The sequence below is a fragment of the Lissotriton vulgaris genome, chromosome 9, assembly GCF_964263255.1.
Source record: "Lissotriton vulgaris chromosome 9, aLisVul1.2, whole genome shotgun sequence".
Classification (NCBI taxonomy): Eukaryota; Metazoa; Chordata; class Amphibia; order Caudata; family Salamandridae; genus Lissotriton; species Lissotriton vulgaris.
In genome coordinates this window covers 909022990-909048545 of record NC_141697.1, presented here as the reverse complement: position 1 = coordinate 909048545, position 25556 = coordinate 909022990, and the positions used below count along the sequence as shown (strand labels likewise).

The 25556-nt window shown below is 46.3% G+C and overlaps 1 protein-coding gene across 1 annotated transcript in view; it reads right to left on the bottom strand.

Moving 5' to 3' along the window:
- The window catches only part of LOC147692491 (adenosine deaminase domain-containing protein 2-like), a 539931-nt gene that overhangs the window by 122063 nt on the left and 392312 nt on the right, over window positions 1–25556 (bottom strand). The window contains exon 10 of the mRNA XM_086936797.1: window positions 12667–12799. Within this exon, the coding sequence (XP_086792923.1) occupies window positions 12667–12799 (133 nt within the window). The remainder of the gene's footprint in view (window positions 1–12666; window positions 12800–25556) is intronic.

Below are 25556 nucleotides of genomic sequence, written 5' to 3'. Positions count from 1 at the left end.
GTCCCCCAAATCCATTCTCATGCCTACTTAAGTTGGTCCTGGTTAGTCTACTGACTTCTACCTGACCTTTGTCTGCCTCATCCCCTGACAACTCCTGTTCCTCTTCCTCCTGATCACTTCCTGTGCCATTGAGGTTGAGGTCAGGGTCCCCAAGGGTTCCCTCTAAGGGGGGCATATTCCCATCTGGATGAGAAGGATCTGTGTTGGCAGTCCTCCTGGCATCATAGGTCTCTAAGAGACCAATCAGAAAAGGAATGGTAGGGTTAGAACCCTGTTTTAGCTTCCTGGATGTACAGATTTGTCTCATCTCCTGGAAGCTAAGAGCAGCATATCGTGAAGTGACCTGTGGAGGGTCTACTGACACAAGGGGGGCTTCTGAGTTCCCTCCTTTGTCCGACATGCTTCTAGTGTGGTGTAAGTGATGCACCTACCTACACTGTTTGTTTGCCTACTGATCCCTTGCTAAGAGTTGTAGTCAGGGTGTGCTAGGCCCTGTTGAACTACAACAGCTGGTTCAGTAGAACTCAGAGTATTCTAAGCTAAGTTATATGTACCTTAATACTTATATGATCTTTCACAATGATATTCTTAGGATACGTGTGGTAAAACAACAGCAAGCTCAAATCCCAACCGCTGCTCACCAATGTGAGAAGTTGGCCTGATATGCAGTGCTCACTATTCTAGTGATCACTATGTATCAGTCCAAACAACCCTTATTGATGATTGGTTGTAAGTCAACCGATAGACCAGCTATCCTAGTAGCATGGACAAGAGCAGTCTTTAGGCTAGACTCTAGAGGGCGTGTTAAGCCAGCTGTTATACCATCACATATACCCCTTGAACACCAGTGAAAGGACACCACACAAGTTGTAATGAAAATAAAAGTGTATTTATTTAGAACACAACAACCCTGGACTCTTTATGAGGACAGGGTGCTAAGCACAATACAAAGCTCTAAGGAAAATACTCAAATCGCACAATTTACACAAATGCCCGAGGGGCACGAAAAACCATATACTCTAAAAGTGGAATGCGAAATTACTAGCAGGTAAGTACTATACTAATAGGCTTTGGGATCGCTAGGACTTGACTACTGAACCTTCAGATTACTAGCAGGAGGCCTAGGGGGATCGGGTGCAGAGTGTGCACTCTCACGCGGGATGCGGAACAAAGTCTATGGTTTCTAGGAATTACAAAGTTAGTGTTATCGGACGAATCCGACTAGGTAGAGCTGAAACGAAAAAGGATCTGGACCCTTGGATAGTGAGGCTATGCTGGAGCACCGAAATGCCGAGGTTACCTAGCCCAGGGGCTGCGGCTGCATAGGTCTGGAAAGACGTCGGAAATCCTCGTTGCAGTCTATGGAGCCTGAAAGAAGAAGTTGCTGGCAGGCGACCAGTGTTGGAGTTCGGAGTGATCCAAGCCTGGATCGAAGATGGAAGACACCTGTAAGCAGAGGGGACCAAGTCCTGAATCACTAGCCAGTGATCAGATGGGCACCAGGATGGCACCGGATGGAGTCACCTCGACCAGGTGAGTGGGCGACGCTGGGCTCTGCAGTCTCACGGACCAGGAGGCGTTGTCGGCGACCAGGATGGAGGTGCGAGCTGTCCCACGATGGTATCTGCTGTCGACGTCGCTGGACCCAGGATTGGGGCAACAAGTCTTGTCAAATGCAAGCCCATGCGGTGGACTCAAAATGGCGTCTGGAGTGGACCAGGAGGGTCCGGGGTGCTCCTCTTTTGGAGGGGAACTAGGGCCAGTCTGGAGCAACCAGACCAGCGGTGTTGATGTCGTCGTTCGTCGTCGGGAAGGCCACAAGCCAGCGGGTTAGTAGCCAGACAACGCGGTGAGCAGCAAACAGGCAGAAGGGCCCCATGCAGATCTCGTGGAGGCTGGGGGGCTGAACTTCGGTGCTGGAGCTGCTTCAGGGTTGGGGCTTCTCGGACCCCAAAGCACTCACTCGAGGATCCCTCGGCGGTCGTGCTGGGCAAGCGTTGTGCAGTCCTGAAGATGGCCGGTCCCTCGAGGTCTCGTCACACCCACGGATCTCAGCTGAGCTGAAGATGCAGGTTAAGGTCAGAGGTGCCAGGGAAGCCGGTTCTCGTCGAGCTGGGCAGTCTTGATCCGGAGGAGAGACTTACAGCAGACCGTGATGCTTGGATGGTGCCTGCGGATGCAGGGTGACTACTCCTTAGTCACAAGGGAGAAATCTTGAGAAGAAGTCGAGAGTTCCTTTCGTAGAAAGTAGTTTCAGGATTCAAAGATGATCTAATTTGGAAGGGGGCCCGCTCCTAACTTTATACTAGGAAAAGGGGCTGGCACGCAACTAGGTCCTGCCAATGGGTGGGACCAGGAAGGGGGGTGGTTACACCCCTCTCCCATGCTGGACTTTCCCCAGCTCAGGGGCTGGTGTGCCCCTGGAACTGGTTCTAGCCGGCCTATGCATAGTGAGCACCGGGGTGCCACTTGCAGTCACCTTCCTCTAAAGCCCTGCCTACCCAGGATACACAAAACCCTGTCTGGGATGGTGCTAGCACCGCCCCTGACAGAAAAACCCTTTGTCCAAGCCTCCCTCGCTGGAAGGACTCCCAGCAGCAGGAGGTCAGACTTGTGTCTGTGGTGGCAGCATCCATTTTGTGATGCTGAGGCTTGAGTTAACTTTAACCGGGGTTCACAGTTACATACATGTCGTGCCCCTCTAGAAGGGTGGAATGCTAACCCCGTCGCCAGAATTGGCGAGGGGTTAGTATTCCAATTCGTATGACACCTTACTCGACATGTTTTGATAAAGCGATACCAGAGTTGGCATATAACCGCGAGGATTATAATGCACTTAAGAGTATATGGTACGCGTTATCATGGAACAGCTATTAGGACTTGGTTCCGCAAGCTGCAAACGGGCTCAGCTCATGCCAGAGCACCATCTCACACGATTCCAAGCACTCTGCCTTCAGGATTGTCAAGGCCTGCCATAGGAGAGACTGATAGGAATACGGGTGTCCATTTTAGGGTTAGATATAGGTATACTATATCTAAAGCAAAGGGTGATTACACCACCTTGCCCCAGCTGTCGTGCAGCCAGTTGTGTCAGATTTAGATGGCCAGCCAGGGGTGGCATAATACATGCTGCAGCCCCTGGTAGGCCCTGGGTACACCTATGCCCTGAGTTACAGGGTCTGATAAGGTGGCCCAGTACCAATTGGTAAATGCACCTAAGGTACACGTGTCAATTTAGTGAGAGAACAGCAAGGCTGTGGGTCTGATTAGCAGGCCCACAGCCAGAGAAGTCGTAAACCAGTGAAGCAAAAAGCAAAAAATCTGGGGTGATCATAGGATTGCAGACTCTACTCTCCTACACTTGGCAGAAAGCGGATCGCTCTGAGCTCCAGCAGATTTATATGTAATTGCTGCTCCTGTGCTTTCCAACGACCGCTGACTTAAAGGTCCTGAAGGAAAGCTGCCCATCCTTCTAACGACGCATCCGTCGTTACTACTAGCGGAGCCGCTCTTGCCAGAAACGTCAGTTCTTGAGACACATTTGCTCTTTGTGTCCACCACTTTGCTGCCTGTATCATCACTGGTGTCACCCTTATTGTATCGTCGAAGGATCCCTCCGCCTGACGCCATTGGAGATCGATCTGTTCCTGCCATGGTCTCATCCTTAGCCTGCAGCAAGGCACCAGGGGAATACAAAAGGACATCGTGCCCAGCAAGGATTTGTACCTGCGGACTGAAAGAGACTTTCTTTTTACCAAGTCTTGGAAGAGGGACACAATCCTCAGTTGTCTTTCCTCGGAGGGAAATGCTTTGCTGCATTCGTGTCCAATATTGCCCCAAAAAAAGTGATTACTTTTGTTGGGTGGAGGTTTGACTTTCTCTCGTGAAGAGTCAATCCTAGATCGGCGAATAAGTCTATGCAGGCCTGTGTTGACGCCCTGGCCTGTACCTTTGATGGTGCCTTGACTAACCAGTCGTCAAGGTAAGGAAATATTTGATGTTTTTTCTTCCTCAACACAGCCGCCACTGGAGCCAGACATTTCGTGAACACTCTTGGCGCTGACTTTAAGCCGAATGGCAGTACCCTGAATTGGTAATGTCTTCCGGCTACCCAGAACCGAAAGTACTGTCTGTGTGCAAGATGTATCGGCACGTGGAAATACGCGTCCTGTAGATCCAATGTGGTCATATGATCCCCTGGGTTTAATAACGGAAGGATGTCCTGCAGAGATACCATCCTGAAAGATTGTTTCTTGAGATAGGTGTTTAAAGATCTGAGATCCAGAATGGGGCGCCACTGGAGCTTGTTTTTCTTTATAAGAAAAAACCGGGAGTAAAACCCTTTGTTTTCCTGGGATTTCGGTACCGGTTCTATTGCTCCCTTTCGGAGCATTGTCCGAATCTCCTGCAGGAGTTGATGCAGATGGTTGGCTTTCTGGTGCATCGGTGGCGTACACGGTGGCGCGTGAAGAAATTCTAGGGTGTGACCGAATTGAACTATTTTGAGGACCTATTGGTCTGTTATTTTCCGCCAATTGTGAAGATAGTGGGCAATCTTTCCACCCAGGGGAGCATCTGACAGAGCCGGAAGATGGAGGTTGTCATTGTCGACGGGTGTTGTCCTTTCCTCGGCCACCCCGTCCTCTTGGAGTCGATTTTGTATATCCTCCTGATTGACGGTTGTTGTATTGCTGATGGTAAGGCTGCGAAGAGGACTGATAGGAGGAAGAAGAAGAATATCTTCCCTGTTGGTATCCTCCTCTATACGAGGATTGTCCTCTACCCCTGGAGCCACGAAAAGGGGTTTTCCTGTACTGCAGTGTTCCCAGAGCATTTGCCGTATCAGTATCCTTCTTGATACTCTCTAGAGTATCATCAATATGTTTTCCAAATAATTCTTCTCCATTGAACGGGAGGTCTAAAATCTTGTTTTGCACCTTCGGTCTAAAAGCTGTTGCTCGCAGCCATCCTTGTCTGCGCAGGACCGCTGCTCCTCCCAATGATCTAAATGCTGTGGTAGCTATATCCATAGCGCAGTCTATGACTTCAGCCGAAGTCCTCTCCCCTTCCATGAGAATTTTCTTCGCCTCCTGCTTCTCTGGGTCCGGCACCAGGTTAACGTATGGGGACAGGTCACACCACATCTGCCGGTCATACTTTCCCAAGATAGCGAGGGCATTAGCAGCTCTCACAAGCAGAGCAGACATTAATGAAAACCTTTTTCCTGCGTTATCCAACCTTCTGCCCTCTTTGTCTGGAGGTGCTGCAATCTGAGCAGAAGGGTTCCTGGATTTCTGTTGTGCCGCCTGAGTGATAACCGAATCCGGTTTGGGATGACCCAAAAGGCAAGATGGAGCATCAGCTGGTGCCTTATACTTTTTCTCGAGTCTGGCCAGAACCGGTGTTCCGTTGCTGGCGTCTCCATGACCATCAATCCTTCCTTCCAAATATGGGACACTATAGGTAGGGATCGTACGGATCTCCGATTTGAGTCCTTGAAGTCATATAGAAAACATTCCGTTTTCTCTTCTGTCATGGTCAGTGCAAATCTCTTAGTGGCTCTTCCCATCAAATTATGAAATCCACCAATGTCCTCCGGTGGAGAATCTACTGGTCTCCGCGGAGGAGTCGAAGGTGATGGGGCGATATATAGTCATGCCATTCTGCATTAGTGTCCGCAATCTCACCATCTTCATGATCCTCATCCGAGGTATCGTGGTGTGTCGTCGGCGGTGGGGACCTAGCAGTAGGTTCCGGTACAATCTCTCTTCTACGAATCGGCGTCCCTGGAACCGATCGTTGACGTGGAGTAGCCTCTAGGGCCTGTTGAGCGACTGGAGTCGCTGGGTATCTCTTTCTATAATCCTCCAACATTCCCTGGAGATCCCTCAACAAAGAGGAATGCACACTTGTCATCTCCTCCCGTTGTTGTTGGCGATATCGGTGCTGTTCCTGGAGTTGTTCTTGATAACCCCCATATTCTTCTTCAGAATCGTCTTCTTGGTACTTGACTTGTAATTGCGAAGAGCTACTAGCAATTCCATACTCCTCATCTTCTTCCGAATCTTCCTCCTCCAGCAGGTGGGATGGCAGCAATGGGGAGACCTTGCTTGGAGATGTAACCTCCGGTGTTATAGGTTTTTTCCAAGGCACCAACCTTTTTTCTGGTGTTTTTTCCCTCGTCGACGAACCCATCGACGAGATTCCCATCGCTGTCGACCAAGTCATTGTCGTCGCCGCCGTCGACGTTTTAGTTACTGTCGACGATGTCCTCATCGACGTTGTCGTCCTAGTCGACGCTGCCGTCAACACGGCAGTCGTCGACGCTGCCGTCGTTGACACGGTCGTCGACGGTGAAGTCGTCGACGGTGAAGTCGTCGATGCTGTTTTCTCACCAGCCTTAGCATTATCCTTTCTCGTCGACGACGGAGGTGTTTTTGTCGTCGTCGATGGTCCCTTCTTTGTCGACGGTCCCGTCGACGGAGCTGAAACAGCCCCCTTCTCCTCAGAAGGCGTAGAAGAAGACCGTTTGATGGTAATCTTGATCTTCTGAGGTGATTGTGGCGGATCTGAGGTGGATTTTGTTCCTTTCACCTCACCAGCAGAACCCTTCTCCCCCTTAGATGAGACTGAAGGGGATTTTGAGGGACTGCGTCCTGAAGACCCTGGAGTGGTCTTTTTTGGGGCCTTCTCAGGTCTTTTCCCTGAGGAATGTGTCTGAGGAGATCTACTTCTCTTCTTAGATCTCTTAGACGCCACAGATTCCTCCTCACTCTCACTTGAGAGGATTTCCTTCCTGGCTTTGACCTTCTGAAGCCAGATCAGTAGCCTTCCCTCACGATCTCTCAATGTCTTATTCGAAAAGGTACGACATACCTTACAATCTGCTGCCTTATGATCTGAATAGACAGTAGATGCAGTCCTTGTGAGGGTCATCTGTGTACAGCCTCTTCTTGGAGCAGGTGGAACAAGTTCTAAATAATCATTTTTTATCCTTATCAGACATGGTTGATGTAAAAAACCTCAAATCTAAGACAAAATACTGTAGTAGTAAAGAGTTTGAGCAGGGCTCAAAGGAGACTCCCTAGCACAACCTGCGGTAGAAAAATCTGAGGGGCAGAGGGTTCTCTCGGGAGTGTTCTAGAGGGTGAGGAACTCTGACTGGCTCAGGAAAAAATTTGGGCCTTTTTTACATAACAAAGGCTATGGGTTGCAAAAGGGAAATGGGCCTAGGCCTCTTTTCAGTTTGCAATACTACTAAGCACTGCTTTTTTATATACCGGAGACTCCCGTCTCGACGACGGGGAATGATTCAGGCATGTGAATCTATGAAAGTTCCAATACTGGAGTAACCACCTTTATCACACTTAAGGCAGTCTACAATGATCTCTCTTGTTAGAGTTGCTGCAGGGTTCTGCGATATTTTTAACCAGAATATAGCTGGGCGCGACCTGATAACATCTTCTATGTAACACAAATTTAGTTCCCTGTGACAGACATAGGTCGGTGAGGAGATTTGGGCCCCCAAGATTTTTCTGCAAAATCTGTTTTCTTCCCTTTGGTTCCGGCTGCAGTTTGTGAATCCCCAGACTTCTGCACCATATGTGGCCGTCGGGATACACTGCGATTTATAGATCTTCATTAAAGGTGATATCACCTCTGCCTGTTTTGGCCGCTGAAGACTCAGAATAGAATGGATTGCTTTTAAAAATGTACTTCTACTATGGGCAGCATGAGCTTGCCAGGATCCTGTCTCGTAAAACACTAGGACCAAATAAGGAAAAGTGCAAGTGCATAATAGGGATTCGCTACCAGAGATTAATTAATGAATACAATGTTTTTTCTGGCCACAAGTCATTATATACGATTTCTTAAAATTGGTACAGAGCTTCAAATCAGCCATAAAGGACACAAAGCCCTTAACTAAAGTGCGAAGTGCGTTGGGGGTGCGGCCCATAAGGACTGCATCATCTGCGTATAAGAGTGCTGGGAGTATGCTACCATTAATTTTGGGGACGTCGTTGGTCAGTTTTGACAGGGTATTGTGTAATTCAAAAAGTAAAGGGGCGAGTACACATCCCTGTCTGACCCCTCTACCAATGACAATGTCCCCTGAGACCACCCCATTATTGCTGATCCTCACCGTGCCTTCAAATCCCTGTGCAAATGTGCCAGAAAATAAACCAATGCCTCGTTCAACCCATAATTTAAAAGGACCAACCACAAGCGTGACCTGTTGACAAAATCAAATGCTTTTGTGCTACTGTATATTTACCAAGAATAAGATTTAAGTTTAGACACTCGTCAACTGTACTCAATTTGCTTCTAAAGCCCAGCTGGCACCGATTTAAAATTTGGTCCTTTTCGGCCCAGATCCTAATTTTGTTGAAAACGACCCTGCTTAAAATTTTTAAGGTGTTATCTATCGGAGAGATTGGTCGGTAACAACTGGGATTGGTTCGATCTCCTTTTTTGAAGATAGGCACGATAATACTAGTTGACCAAGTACTCGGAATGGCTGTTTTAGTCAAGTTGTTAAAAATAATACATAAAAGAAGTGCCCAAAAATCTGCTTTGTGTTTAATAAGATCGATAGAAAGCCCGTCTGGATTTGGGGCTTTGTTCCCTATACTTTGGTGTATGGCATCCTTGACTTCTGTCACTGATATAAATACCTTGGTGACTGGAGGGCTAATACTGATATTCAGGGTCATTGGTGGTGCTGTGTAGATCCTAGCGAAATGTGCCTCCCATGATTCACTCGTTATATTACAGCTTATGGGAGTGATATATAGATCTCATAGCTTTAACTAAGTGACCCATAGATCTCAGCTTTAACTGCTGCCCAAAATCTGTTTCTGTCGTTAAGTGTAGGGGTACAGGCAAGATTATCCCAACGTTCTTTTAGAATCTCATCTGTTGGCAACCTGGTCGCCTTTTTGTAACAAGATTGTAACGATCTGACATGAATTACATCCCTGGGTGAAGCCGCTAATGCTGCAAGCAGTTCTCTATTTGCCCGCAAGCAGGTGCCATAAAAACATTTGGGGTTCTTGCAGGTATTTAAGGCTGGTCTAGAGATCATGTGTTTAATGTCGGCGCATAAACTAACGCCTCAATGATCTCTACATCAAGAACGCTACATGACAGACAAGTTTCGATAAGTAGTGGGTACAGTTTTATCATGTTGGCAAATAAAGCTTTGTCTATGCCCTTCCAAATCACTCTTAGCTTATCAGTAGATGCCACTGGGTTTTATGCCCCAGGTTCTTTCTCAGGGCTGGTTTTGGGGGAAAATCTAATGGTTGTTGAAATTGGGTTGTGGTCAACCAAAGTGGTACATAAAAGGTCCTCCAATGAGGCCGATATAAAAACATAATCAATTATAGAGGAGCAGCCTCGGCCCCAGTAGGTGGGTATTAGGCAGTTCTTGTTTTGATGTCAGCTCTTTCCATTACAATAATTAGATTGCAGGTAGATAAATGGCCCATTAATTCCACCCCTCTTTTGCACGTACGCTCCGTAGCTGAGGAGATGGCAGTTGGGCCAGTGTCGCTTAGAAGTCTTGCATTAAAATCACTGCCTAAACAAATTCCAGCCAGTTAATCATACATATTCTGATTTTGTAAGTTGATGATAAACTAGAACAAGTTAATAAAATTCCTATTTGGTAGTGTTGTAAAATCATTATTGTAAAAATGGATAAAACAAATCGAGGCCCCCCGTGTGTAGATCATTGCTTGAAAATTATCATTGTCGCAAGGGCTTTTATACCCCCCTCCGCCCCCCCCCCTCCCCCTGCTGAGATATTTATCCAAGTCTAAAGACCACCGGATGGGGGACCTGCTTCAGGACTAGATACAATACTATCACACACAAAACCTTCTAAAAATAACTCCTTTGTGCACCATGTTTCTTGAAACATTAAAATGTCATATTTTTTACCTAGGTCAACCCACTCCATAGAATGTAGCTTGGAGGCTAGACCTGCAACATTCCAACTGAGCACATCTAAGTTTAGATAGGACAGTTCAGGGCCAACAACAATGAGAGGGTCTGTTGAAAGTCCAGTAGTCGCAGGTGCAACAGGTAATGAGCAGGTCAATAGTCAATCTAGGCTCTCTAGACTGGACAAAACAGAGAACCGGTTATGTAAAGTCCGCAAGGGGATGATAAAGTTATGTGGGTCCAGTGATGGTTTATAGCAAAAGCCCAGGGGCAATGACCAAATAAGGGTTGGAAGGTTGTTATTGAATACCAGTGCTGACAGTAAACGTTTTACCAGTGGGGGGCGTCTAAAATTGACGACAATGCAATCTCCTTTGATATTCTTTTGAGAGTAACCAACCCAACCCACCCTGCGCACCATTAGTATTTCGCTGACATTTGCCATCCTTAAACCCTTGTGCTTGGCTGGCCAGTCAGTCGGCACTCTTATTCCGAAGTTGCTCCCAGGACTCAATTTGGTCTTTCTTTAGGGGAGGGACGCCTGCTAAGACTAGAAAATAAGGGCATGCTGCTGGTGGTAAATTAAGAACATCGGTGGCTGGCTTAATGGCATAATTGTCTGAGATAGGAGTGGCACTGGAAGTGTTCGGGATATATGGTAGAATAGGGTCCGAAATTGTGAGGTTAACTGACATAAAATTACAAGGCAAGCTTTTACTTTTGCTGTTATTACTGTTAGTACTAGGCGCTATACCTGTTAAAGGAATCTCGCTAGGGGTTGGTTTGGAGAGTGAGCTAATTTTGTGATTGCCACACGTTACGCAGCCAATATTAAGGAGAGGAGGCGTGGAGTCAACAATTTGCTGAGATGTCTTTGGGTTAACTGTTCTCAGCGACTTTGTGAGCGGAGCCCCCCCAATTTTGCCAGTAGCGCTAGATATACCTCTTTGTGTATCAGGTTTCTTTATCAAATTCTCAAGCCGGTCCAAACGTTTCGAAAAGAGCATTAAAATATTTAACAACCACATTTTTCATACGTTCATAGACCGAGTCCACTATAGTGTCAATTGCAATGTCACCAGGTCTGATGCGGGTGGTTGGAGCTATTGTGTGCTCGGTTTGGGTGTGGATAGAGTGGGCTGTGGCTTCTGATACAGTCAGATCAACAGTGATATCAGTTGTAGTGATAATAGGAACAACAACACACATTTAAGGAGGGTCAAAGGGGATTTAAAGACCACACTCTGATACGGCCCCAACAATACTATAAGACAAGAAGTGTCAGAGGGTCTGAGATAACAAGAACAGGAACGCCAGATGAGCGTCTACAGAGGACTCCAATACCATGCTGAGTATAAACTATAAAGACAAGGGTCACCCTTACATTAAACCCAACAAGTGATCATATAAGGATGCCCATCAGTCACCACACGGAACCGCCCTTCATCATTTGGGTTCCTTCTGAGACCACTGATGGTGTTATCTATTGTCTTTCTCATGGAGGGCTAAGATTGTAAAAACCCTCTCATGGTCAGATAGATTAACGTGGTCTTGCTTCTCAACTGAGAGAATGTTAAGGAAGGGGACTGATGTCGTAGTGCAAAAAATAGTGAAAAAACAAGAGAAAATGTGTGTGAAATAAAATTGGATGAGGGGGCGCTGAACGTAACTTTATTCTGTTGCTACCCACTCTACCAATATTAAAAAGTAGACCGGGACAACCCAATAATAGGCCCCGCAGACACAGCGGCTGAAGCATGACACCACTAGGGTGTGTGAGGGAATAAAATAACAAAAGGAATTGCTTCCTTCCCCATGCAACTGTGGTGTTAACACTTCATATGGGGCATCCCACCGATCTAAAACGATACAGACGGTTCTAGTTAGCCAACCAATTTCCTGGTAGCAAACAAGGCCGGCTAGGGAGTACCTTTTGTGATTTAGGGTCTCAGGACTCAGCAGCGGTGTCTTCGGTATCCCACAGCGAGGTTGCAGCACTGGCCGGTAAAAGAAAACAGCAAGAACGGGCTCCATCATTTAGGGTAGGCTAGCCTTTTTACTATAAAATATGCCTTCAGCATTGAAGTTTAGTGATATCGAAGTTTAGTGATATTGAAGCAATGCCAGCACCACTGCTAATGCCTTGCACTAATGCAATGCATTTCACTTCAGAATATGCCCTACAGCACATAGGATTCTCCAATTTTGTTTCCTTTAAAATATATGTTAAAATTGCATTTGTCCTGACAAAGTTCATTCAAATGTCTTATTGGTCGAAACCTTGATGTGTAGCTTCATGGGAAGTTGATCATAAAATACATGATGAATCAGACTCATGAGTAGCTCGTGCCACAGTTACTAAGGCTTGGCCCTACAGCACATACATGAGCACTCCCTGTAAATTTGCAAGGGTCATAATATCAGGTATAACTTAGTTTTGTATTTAGCATTCAGAATGCAACGTATGTTTTCTCTGGATCTTCAGGTATACTTTGCATTTTTTTCACATTGTAAGCTCCCGAAGAGGTTGTGAGGAACTCATCATACAACAAAACATATTTGCAAACACACAATGATGCTTGTAATAAACTATATAAATCTAGAACGGAAAGGAGTTCAGCATTTGTCCTGCACATCAAATGGGGCACACATTTGTTTCGTTTTGTAATGGATCCCGCTTCCTCACCCCACATCCCCAAATTGAGAAGTGTACTAGACCTTTGCATGATGGTACTTGTGTTCCTCTAGTATGGCCTCCTTGCCAGACGCACATAGAAGTCTCCAGAAGTAGGCCAGCATGGCTGCCTTGCAGAGCCGACTGCTGGAGGAGAGGCCATCCCGAACAGGTGAGCTGGGACCAAGAGAAAAAAAATTACCTTGGGAACAAAACATTCAACCCCACACACTTTCCAATTACTTATTTACGCAAAATCCTATTCCACTAATGCAGTGCTCAAATGGAAATTCATAAGGCCTCAAATGCTATAATGAAAATGTTATTTATTACTAGTAACAGTCCTTCTGGTGGATATTATATGTAACCGCAAATTCCTCACTTTATGAATATCCCCCGGTGCCAGACTGGATCTAGAAGTTTCTCAGAATTGCTACAGCGAGCCAGTAGGTGACGTCACATGGCTTTGTGTCGTCTTCGTCCAACCCTTTACACCGCATCTACACATATATACCACCACTAAATGCAAATATCAATTTCGGACGCAGAGCCCAATAACTGAACGGCAGTGACAGCGTGTACAATTCTAGAGTGGGCCGTTTTTATGGATGGCAAAATAGATCTTTCCATAGTATGGAGCACTGGGAGGGCATTGATCAAACTACAGCTAGATTATCCACCAGAGCAAGCATTACAAAGGTATGTCATGTATCCTGATAAATATTTCTAACCGCAGATTCCTCACCTTGTGAAAGGATGAAAAAGCCGTGCCTTCCAAGATGATGGTTCTGTGAAATGGCTCAAATCAAAAAGACCCGCAAGACCAAACTAACAAAGGGTCCCTCCCACCGACTAGACTACCAAGGTAGTAGTGTTTCGTGAATGTGTGAACTGACACTCAGGTCAAGGCCTGACAGATGTTTAGAACATGCACTCCACGTGCTAAGACAGTGGTAACAACCTAGGCTCTGGTCGAATGAGCCTCAAGGCCGGCTGGAGGCTGCTTCTTGGCCATTGTGTAGCAGATCTTAACACAGAGGACTATCCACTTCAATGTGGTCTTTTTCTGCACTCCTTTACCCTTCTTTGCCTCCAGAGAACACCACAAAGAGCTGATTGTACACCTGATGGTCCTAGGACAACTGATGTAAAAACTCAAGGCTCTTTTGGGACCCAGGGTATGGACTCTCTCCTCTTTCAAGGAGTAAAGCGGAGTAAAGAATGATAGATTAGCTGACATGAAAGGGAGTCCCAATCTTCAGCAGCCTCTAAAGGGGGACACATAAGAAATGAGAACACAAAATTAAGGTCCCACTGTGACACCGTAAAAGGTTTGGGCAGGAACATATGAATGAAACCTTTAAGATAATGAGTCACAAGTGGTGATTGAAACCGGGATGGTGGTCCGGCTAACAAAAAGACCAAAATGACAGACAAATTACCTTTAACAGTGCCCACTGCAAGCCTATGCTGAGGTGAAGACTGCAAAAAAATAAAGCAAACTCATGGAGATGATGGACGGAGTGCTGAAACTTTTCAGATAATCACCCCCAGTCACAGAGCTGGGTTGAATCCATCATTCTTTAGCTCATTTCGCAGCCTCAGTTCAGACACAGCTATATGCAACTCAGTCTTGACCCTGTGCCTCAAGGGAACAGTCCAGCCCGAACTGTCAAGCCAGGTCTTCCCTGAACTGGAAACAAGCTTCCTTCGACCAGTTTCTGGGTACCAACCTTTATCAGCCAGGCTATCTTGAATCCAGGGGCAAAGTGAGCAAGGAACCCACGTCTGGGCTTAGCCTGCCAACTTAGGGTGAACAAAGCAAAAACAAGGAGACGATGGACGGAGTGGTGAAGCCTTTCAGACAGTCACTACTAGTCACAGAACTGGGCTGAATCCATCATCATTCTTTAGCTAACTTCGCCACATCAGTTCAGACCCAGCTATATGCAAATCAGTCTTTACCCTGTGCCTCATGGAAAGAATCCAGTTTGAACTGCCAAGCCAGGTCTTCCCTGAACCGGAAACAAGCATCCTAGGACTGCTTTCTGGGTAACACCCTTTATCAGCCAGGCTAGCCTGAATCCAGTTGCAAAGTGAGCAGGGGACCCACGTCTGGGCATAACCTGCCAACTTGGGGCGAATAAAGCAACCCTAAGTTGGCAGGGTATGCCCAGACGTGGGTCCCTAGCTCACTTTGCAACTGGATTCAAGCTTGCCTGGCTGATGAGGGCTGTTAGCCCGAAACAGGTCCCAGGATGCTTGTTTCCGGTCCAGAAGGACATGGCTTGGCAGTTTGGGCTGGACTGTTCCCATGAGGCACAGGGCCAAGACTGAAATTTCATATAGTGGTGCCTGAACTGGGGTGGCGAAGTGAGCTAAAGAACGATGGATTCAGCCCAGATCTGTGACTAGGAGTGAGTGTCTGAAAGGTTTCAGCACTCTGTCCATCGTCTCCTTGTTTTTGCTTTGTTCACCCTAAGTTGGCAGGCTAAGCCCAGACATGGGTTCCTTGCTCACGTTGCCACTGGATTCAAGAACGATGATGGATTCAACCCAGATCTGTGACTGGGGGTCAGTGTCTAAAAAATGTCAGCGCTCTGTCCATCATCTCCTTGTGTTTGCTTTGCAAAAAAATAAAAACATCCTTGCAATAGTTCTGTATAGCAGGAACTACAAGTGACAAATATCAACAGCTTCAGGATGGAGGTCAAAAAGCAGTCAACTGTCAGATTAAATCCCCACGCATGGAAGTGTAGCTTGTTGCTACAAAACTTCCTGCCAAAGCAGCAGCCTGATCGGAAAACAGATGCTTTAGCCTAGACGTTCCAGGTATCACTCTCCTGGCTCAATTCAGTACCACTAGATCAGTTGGGCTGGTTGTTCCTGATCTTCGTCAGACCTGAGGCCGGATATGTTGAAGAGAGAAGGCATATAGAAGTCTAAAGCTCCACTATAGGCGGAATGAGTCTCTGAAACAGCACCTTTTCAAAAGCTCCAATTTGCAAAAGTGTTGACGTTGGGCATTCTTGGCAGTGAAGACATCGCGCCAGGGTTCTTTCTACTGCAGGTAATGCCCTCCTCCACCTCCAAGTGTAACTGCCATTTGAGATCTGCTATGCATTGACAGCGGAGTTCATTCACCCTGGCATTTAAAGATCCCGCAAAGTGGTTGACAACCAGGGAAATGCCCTGGTGGCCCAGAAGGGCAGATCCTCTGCAAACCAGCTCTTTGCAATACCTTATGGCAGTGGTGGTGTCCTCTGATGGTCGGAAAGAAGTCCTACAATGCCAAGCAAATGGCCTGCACCTTCAACATGTTGAAGAGGCGCTGGATCTAAACCAGAGACCAGAGCCCTCTCACCTGTACCTCTTCCAGGTGACTTCCCCACCCCCAGCAGTGATGCATCGGTCAACTGGGAAGCAAGGGAAGATGGTTCTGCTACTGGTTTAACTGCAGTTGATCACCCACCATTGCAGGTTTTTTGCAGCTTCCTCAAAAACCTAAATGGGGTCAGATATGTTCCCTAGGTGCTGAGCCCACTGAGACTGGAGATCTCACTGCAGAGCATGCAGCACTTTCTGGTGTAGCCCACTGTTTGACTTGGCCCTTTTTGCAGGGTCATCCCTGAACTTTTTGCCTTCCTCCTCAATTTTTTCTGACCTGTTGTTGGCTGCTTTATGACTCTGGGCACTTTACCACTGCTGATCAGTGCTAAAGTGCATATGCTCTCCCTATTGTAAATTGATGTATGGATTAGTGACTCCATGATTGGCTGATTTGGTTTACTTGTCAGACCCTAGTACAGTGCACTGAGTGTGCCCAGGGCTTGTAAATCCAAATGCTGCTAGTGGACTTGCAGCACTGGTTGTGCCACCCACAGAATCTGCCTTGTAAAATGTGTCTCAGGTCTGACATTGCAGAGCATGTGTGAAGTCTGGTACTGCCATGTTGACTGGGCACGTGCACCCACTTGCCAGTCCCTAAACTTTCCCTTTTCTTCATATCAGACACCCCTATGTTAGGCACAAGGGCAGGGTGCATTGTAAGAATAAGGTAGGACGTGCCCTGATGTGTGTGGCATGTCCCAATAGTGAATTATAGCCATTTTAGTTTTTTTACTATTGCAAGACTACCTGTTCTCCATAGGTCAAAATGGGCAGTTGGATTATTACATTGTATAATTCTAACTGACTCAGGGAACATGGTATAAATTAGAGTTTAGTATGCCTGAAATCAGAATGATAAAATACATCTTTTAGTGAAGTTGGTTTTAACAATCTGTATTTGAAAATACCACTTTTAGAAAGTAGGTATTTTCTTGTCTAACTATCCAAGCCTCCCTCTGCTATGTTGTGTATTCCTTGTCTGGAGTTTGAGTGACAGGGGCTGGGGGAGTCCAGGAGACAGGGCGAGTCAGCCCAGTGGTGAATAGAGAGATCTGCATCTAGATGGGAGAGAGAAGTTGCACCTGGGACCTGAATAGGGCTGTTCCTTCCCTCCACAATGCTGGCTCCACCCCCTGTGGTGCGTCTGATGTCTCTGCCCTGCACTGTAAAAGGAGAGAAGGAGTCATGTCAACAGAGTGCTCCAGGGCTGTGCCTTCCCTCTACAATGCTGGCTACACCTCCTGTGGGGTGTCAGATGTTTCTGCCCTGCACTGTGAAAGGAAAGGAGTCATGTCAACAGAGTGCTCCAGGGCTGGCCAGAACTGGTTTGGATTAGGCAAAGGCCCCTCTGCCCTCAGGGGACAAAGGATTTTGGGGAATAAATAGTGGGACCCTGATCCCAAGAATTTAGATCACTTTTGGACAACAAGAATAAACCTTTGCTGAGGAGAGGAACCTGAAGAAACTGAGGAGAGACTATCACTAAGATGAAGTGCTGGTTGGGGGATTGGCCTGCAGTGGTTGCCTGACTGCCAAAGAAAGGAGAACATACTTTGAGTGCACTTTATTCAACTTGTGAAGGATCTCCAAGGGCTTGAGAAAAGAGCTTGCCTCCTGCAGAAGTCTCAGGGAAGACAGTTTTCAACCCTTAGCTCCCCAGAGTTCTTTGGAAGTGCCTGCTGCTGTTTTGGGCCTTCTGAGGGACTGCGTGTCGCAAGGAGCTGGAAGTGCGACTCAAGAGAGAGAAGCGTGTCGCAGCCATCGCATCGTGGATGTCGCCGCTGTAGCCGATGCATTGCACCGCATCTCAAGAAACGTGCCGCAACCCCGAAGAAACGTGTCGCCATCGCATCTCTGAGTAAGGATGTCGCCGCTGTAGCATTGCACCGCATCAAGAGAAGCGTCTTGCACCGAGGAAGAAGTGTGTTGCCGTCGCAGCTGCTGCATCTCTGAGTAAGGATGTCGCCGCTGTAGCGGTCGCATTGCACCGCATCACAAGAAGCGCCTCCCATCCACGGAGAAGCGTGTCGCCGTCGGAGCGGTTGTTGTCGCATCACTGAACAAGGGTGTCACCGCTGCAGTTGTCGCTTCGAGCGGAAGCGTCTCGCATCGTCGGAGAAGTGCTGCCGCCAAAGCCGCTGTCGTCGCATCACTGAACAAGTGTGTCGCCGCTGTAGCAGACGCATCGAGCCGAGCCTTCTCGCAACATCGGAGAAGCGTGCCACATCAGGAAGAACTTGACGTCCATTTCTTTGCACCGGATCTTTGGAGCATTTCCATCGTTACAACACTTTCGTTGCCTTGCGTGTCGCATCTTAAGGTACATTGACTTAAAGTGTCGCATTTTAAGAACTAAAGAGAACTAAGCTAAAACTACCATTTTAAGTACAGTATTGTGGATTTTTGTTGCTTCCGGTCTTGTGTTAAAACTATATAAAGAATCCTTTTTTCATATGAAACCCGTGTGGTGTCCATCTGTAGTGTTGTCACTGGATTACTCTATATGGTCACAAATGCTCTACACACTACCTCTGAGATAAGCCTGTCTGCTCGTGCCAAGCTACCAAGGGGGTGAGCAGGTTTTTTTTTTTTTAAGGAGTGTACCCCTTTACCCTGACTAGAGGCAAGGGTACCTACCTGTGCCAACCAGAGACCCCCAAATCTAACACCCACCAGCAGGATGCCAAGTCATCTCAAGAGTCACTCTCACTGAGACCTAGGACCAAGGCAGAAACAGTGGGGTTATAGATTTGATGTCCTGGACCTCCTGAACCACAGTGAAGGCTCACAACTGCATAATATGCAGAAAGGCTCCAAAAAATAGGGGCCTCTGTGAAGGAGCCAGGTGTGACTTTGGCAAGTTGATTGAGAACCACAAAGAGGTTAGTTGTAGATCTCCTCCAGATGACTTAACGTCTTGACCGTGGCCAGCTCACCTTCAACAGCTAGTTGTCAAGATAGGGGAAGGCTGCTGTACTCAAACTCTAAAAATGAGCTATGACCACTATGTTGGGGAAGAACCTAAGCGCACCGACTAAGCCAAAAGAGAACACAAATAATGCACTTGGCCTTTTTTGAACTGCATGTAATGCCTGTGGTACTGCCACACACAGATACGAAATTAGGCACCCTTCAGGTCCAACGCTACCACTCAGTCTCCTGGATCGAGGGTAGATATCACCTGGAACAAAGTAATCATTTTGAACTTGTGCTTTTGTAGGAAGAAGTTGAGATGGCGAAAATCTAAAAGAGGATGAAGGCCTATGTCCTCCTTCGACACCAAGAATTTACAGCAGTAACAACCAGTCCCTATTTTTGATGCTGGGACACTCTTTATAACTCTTTTGTCCAAACGAGCCTGGGCTTCCTGCCGGCAAATGGACAGACTTGAGGCCTACTTGGATTCTTGGGGCCCACGGGAGCCAGAAAGGTGCAGAAAATTCAAAACATGGCTTCTTTGAAAGACTACTTCTTGTAGCATCACCCATTGAGCCAGGAACTCTAGGGGCATCAGAATGAGCAGATTAAACTGTTCCTTGTTAGGAGACAGAGGCACCTTGACATCACTTCGACTTCTCTCTTGAAGAGTGGCGGACGTCAAACAATCCAGCTTCATCTTCTGGTGTTTTTCTTCTCAGTAGACTTGCCTGAAGACTTGGAGTGTTAGGAAGATCTTTTGTGAGAAAGGAATCAGGTTCACACCCTCTACAGGGAACGGATTGCATGCGCCTTGCAACGAAGTTCGGATATTCAGGCTTTGACTTCACGTTCTGGGATCACTTTGAGGTTCATCACGTACAGTCACCTTAAGACTGAGTCATGCGAGGTCCACAGACATCAGAGACAAACCTAGCGAAAGCCAGTCACAGCCATCTGTTTCTGGTAGTCCCTACAAGTATTAAACTCAGCAGTTTTTAGAGGGAACATGTTCCCTTGCACACCAAAAAAAAATATTTGAGAACATGTTTGGCAAACGACAAAAGAAAAGTTTGGGAGCGAGCTCCAGATACATGTCCATCACACAGAAAGAAAGGTACTGATGTTGGCGCAGGCGTGAGGTGCATATAGGTGGCGCCCATGTTATTTCCAGGGCAGGACAAAGTCAACGCAGAGCCGCCTGATGCCACTTGCTGGTAAGAAGGATGCTGCGATAACATTTTGAAGACAAACTCCCAGACAGAATACCAAAAAACAAGTAACAAACATTTTCAACACAGCTAACCAGTGACACTAAATATATTTAGCAAAACAATAAGCAAAACAAAGCAGGAATTGGTGCACATAAACACTCAATATATCGTCAGATTTTGATGCTGCCACCACTGTGCCAGAAGACACAACAGTGTTGGACAACTCAGTTTGACAGAAATGCCCGAGTAAGGATCCAATCCCACTGCAAAGCTGGTTAATGGGTAGAAGAGGGCAACTTATGAATTCAAAGAAGATCTCCATTATGATGAACAAGGATTTCAATGAAACTACCTTTCCTTCTCCATTACGAGATTTTTTTGGAGAAGAGCAAACTCGTTTATCTGTTCGACTGGTAAGAAGAAGACCATGAAGAATACAGTAATGTTTTACAAATGTGAAAGCCTATCTCCACGTGCCCACATAGTAACTCTGACCTAGGGATGGCATCCTGAGAAAACTGAAGGACTTTCTTTACTCCTATGTCGAATGAGTCTTCAATTTACCTGAAAGCAGTCTTTGGGCTTTCTACACTCACGCAGGACACTATCCATTGTGCTGTGTTTTTGAAGATGTAATGGCATAATAGTTAAGCTTTATGTAAACATCATTACTCACATTGCGATTTAGGTTTGGGAAGTATCAGGATAATTAAATTACCTGATTAATTTGCAAATGAAAATTGTGTGATTCTTAAGGACACATTGTGTAGGGATGCTATGATGCAGCTTTAGGGCACGAATTTCTATCACTATTAAAGGCTCTAGAGAGCCACCTTTCCTCGTGTATGCTGTAAGTCCAACCGATGCACTTGTTCTAATGTGACACCCAAACATTTGGGCAGAACTATATTCAACTCCCAAGGGGAGCAGCTTTTCTTACAGGAAGTAAAAAGTCCTAATACACACTAGGAAATATTCAATCACTGGGATAGTGAAAAAAAGATACCCAAGAGAGAGGCAGTTGCAATAAGGATTAACAGCCTAATGTACTTTCCTTTAAGACAGTGTATTTAGCGAATATAGAAAAGTTTAGTACAGTTTTCTCTTGATAGGTTCGGAGGTCAATATAGTTCTCCCAATACCTTATAAAGAATGTCTTCAAGTTAATGCTGTATGATGTACTCGCACACGTTAACGGTGCTTTCTTTACAATGTCTATGCCACTAGACCAAAGACTCGCGTTACAGTACTGTTGGTATTCAGGAGCTAGGAAGTCAAGGTCAGTCATAGAAACTGTGGTGAAGGACAGTGTCTGACCTGGTTCTAAGCAGGAGATGGAGCCTCCAAGGATGTCTCCTGAGGCTGGAAAAGTAGGAATGATAGAGGACATCACAACGTCTGAGCACTTGATGGATAAGCCCAAGTCTAGTGTGTGAGGTCTGGGTGGGAGTCACACTATCCAAGTTTTAATATCAACATACACTACATCATTGTGGAAAATAGCCGTGAAGTTAGAGAGTACATCAATAATTTCTTATCTATGCCTAACTTGACAATAGTAGTAGTCAATATTGTGGAGTCAAAATATGTGCAGACCGATATTATTGACCTTAGTATTATGAAACACTACAGTGAGACCTTTTCTCTGGACAGCCATTTTCAATGTGCAATTCCTGTATTCAGAACTGTATTTTCCACTTATGTCTCATGGCTTCAAATACTATTGTAGTCCAATTGTATGACTCCCTTTGAACAATTAACTTTCAAAGTTCAAAGAGGAAGCACACAAGGGTGAGCACATCATGGAGAGAAGTGGGGAGGAAGCACACATGGGTGAGCACATGTAAATGTAAATGTATAGGCATTTATATAGCGCACTACTTACCCGTAGGGTCCCAAGGCGCTTCGACCGCTGTGAAACCCTTCCTGGCTTCCCTGAGAGATGGTCCCTTAATGGGTGTCTCCAGGGTGAGACCAGGCATCCCCGGCAGTCTGGTGGGGCCGTTAGTGAAGATGAGGCAAGCTAATGCCCAGAGTTGCCGAGTGTGATCGCTGATCAGAGTGGGCACAGAGGCGAGAGAATTATCGAGTCCACTGACCCTGGTCCAGAAACCTGCCGCGCCGGGAATCGAACCCTGGTCCCGGGCCGTCCTCTGCTCTCGGGTCTGCCGCCTCTAACCAGTGAGCCACACTACTTCACAGAGGCAAGTGGGAAAGAAGCACACAGGGTGAGCACATCATGGAAGGAAGTGGGAGGAAGCACACCTGGGTGAGCACATCACAGAGGGAAGTGGGAAGGAAGCACACAGGGCGAGCACATGATGGAGAGAAGTGGGGAGGAAGCACACGGGTGAACACATCATGGAGGAAACTGGGAGGCAGCACCCATGGGTGAGCACATAATGGAGGGAAGTGATAGGAGTACACATAGGTGAGCATGTCATGGAGTGAAGTGGGGAGGAAGCAAACAAGGGTGAGCACATCATGGAGGGAAGTGGGGAGGAAGTACACATGGGTGAGTACATCACGGAGGGAAGTGGGGGGGAAGCACGCAGGGTGAGCACATCACGGAGGGAAGTGGGAAGAGTACACATGTGTGAGCACACTGCATGTGTACTAAACTGTACAGTACACATTCACGATGTGAAGTCGAACACAGATACAAAGACAACATTATAAAACGGAAAACACAAACTAACAGAGTCCCTGGCACAAACACGCAAATTACACACAGATATAAAGACAGACATTGGAACATACGCGCCGAATAATGTAAAGCAGACATCTGAAATTAAGGGATTGAATTTCATTGTCAGGCAGGGGCAGCAGCTTGGTGGATTGGGTTACATTCTTTTTTCGGTCTGTAAATTAGGACTGATGTAAACCTAAATAAGTGTTTTTTCATAACTGTCTCCTTCTGACTGGAAGGATCAGAGGCTTTGGTACAAAAGTTGAAAACTACTCATTAGTTAAAGAATAGTTCCTGGTTCGTGGCAGACAAATGTGCAAACTGCCCCATAAACTCAGCTTGCCCTATTCCTGCAGAGAACTGAAGAGGAAAGGGCTAGGTATTTATTGTAAAGATCTCCCCTTAATAATGCAATGGGTGCACAGTTGCACAGAGACCTGCATGTAAGAATGCAAAAGGAACAAGTTGTTAATGGTTTTGGCATGTTAGAACACTGAAAGTCTCTTTTTACCTAAAGGGGTACTATCATGAAAGGAACATACAACTCTTTGTTGCACCTTAGTGCGCCATGAAAACTGACAGTGTGAGTTAATGAATGCATTTATTTGAGTAGTTGTAGAGCGCCCGATTGATATTGCTTTCTAGCCACTTCAGGGTGGTAGTCTATCAGGGGACTGATAAGCCGCAGGTGGGTCTTCTCAGGAGGCTTAGTGTTCTTTAGTTGGTGGATTACAGTCCCTCAAGGGCAGTAGGTGTGGTGGTTTATTGTCTGGTCAGCTGGATATAGGCTATACCCCTTTTCCTTTATCTGCTTAAAGTTGGAGTGCTTAGAAGCAGCCTAATCGGTTAGTGTGAAGTACTACATTGAATCTTGACATGTTTATACATTCAGAAGGCGAACCCCTTCTAGTCATATGTGGCCTGCTACTTTTTCCCAAGCTAACTACAAGCAGTGTGCCTGTTGCAAATGAGAGATGTGCAGTCGTGCTGGTCATGCCCAGGATGTGCCGAGGAGCGAGAATGTGGTTCTCTGCATAGCCCCATTTCTTTCAGTGAACTTCTAGTTCATAAATCCCCTATTGAGAAAGATTATTTAGTTGAATCCACCTCATATGACATAAGAGTAAAATGTAAAATATTAAAGACAGAATGGGCATTCAGCAGTAACATGAAACATGTTGGTCAGAAGGGTGACCAAGCAATATCGCCCAACACATCCTGCGATTGTAGTAAATCCTGCCCCCTATACCCATTAAAAAAGAGATCTGCTTTGGGTTAAACAAAGGTTGTTTCATATCAATATATGCATCCTCCATCCACCGACACACTGTAAATATTACTCCAAATTCCGACAAACAAATAACTTGGGCCAGCTGACCTGCACACAGCCCCTCTGCAACGTGTACAGTGAGTACAGAACAGGGAAATGGGAGTCATGGGGTGACAGCTACGTGTTTCCGGAGAACAAGAAAAACAAGAAGGCGGTGGTATAAAGCAGAGGCATGGTTAATGTAGAAAACAGCAGGGAAGGTGGACGGCACAAACTATATTCGGGACATCTCTCAGGCTAAGGCGAGGAAAGTGCGTGGAGGTAGAGCGAAGCCGGGACAAGTGGGCAGAGCGTGACCGAAGGAAAAGAACCTCCCATTCCCTATTTCTTCCTCGAAAGAAAATACGAAAAGCCGATTCCAAATTCCAAATCGGACGAATAGCATGAACATGCTGCGCGCAATTGGCCTACCTCTCTTTCCTTCTTTCATTTAGTTGCTTCCCTGGGAAATGGATCTAAAAAAGAAGCCTGCAAGTGGTGCGAGCGTGCACCACAGTGAGACATGTGGTTTCAATTATAGCGCCCGTGTCTGGGCACGATAATTGAAATGACATGACAGCTGGTGTGCGTAATAGACACCAATAGGCCATGGGGGGAGCAATGTGCCCGCCTTAGGTCAATTGCATGCAGCCTTTCATTAAAAGACGCACGCAAAGGGCAATAGCGTGGCCCAAAAGGAATCGCACACACACTGGCGTGTGAGATTCCTAGCTCAATTTTCAAACCCCCCAAGAGGTCACTCGCTGCGTGGGCAGTACTGCGCACTGCAACACAGGCGCGAGACCTAAAAACAAAAATACTTATTATTTATGTTAATTCTATTGGCCAGACGCGATATATGCGTAAAGTGGATACTTGCAACTCCTCCTAATGTAGCGGAATGGCTTTGTTCTGTAGAGAAGGTTAGGAAACTAGATAAGTCCAGAAGAAAGAGTAACAGGACCAGATTTTGGGAACTGTGGGATAAGAACATGAGGTAGGGTAGGGAGGGATGTCCGATTGTTACACCCTACGCGATACAACAAATTTGGGAGAATCGTCATGGTGACCCTGTGTTCGATTATCCAAAGTAATTTGGAGGATTCTAAGACGTGATCCCATTCTAATACAGAAGGGCGGTTTCCACTTAGCCGGAAAAATCTGAAAAAATTAGAGAATCTTAAAAACAGAATTCTCTCATGATAAGGTGATCTTGTCTACCAATACCTTAACAATCGCATAAATGAGGATAAAATGAATTTTTAAAAAAAAGACTACAGACTTACAAAAAATGTGCTTTCCTAATTGCCGATATAGTCGGACATATATGTACAGTTCATTTATAGACATTTAAATTTTGCTAAGGGCTTGAAAAAAATAGACATTCTACAGCCTTTCCTTTCTCACTTCCTGCAA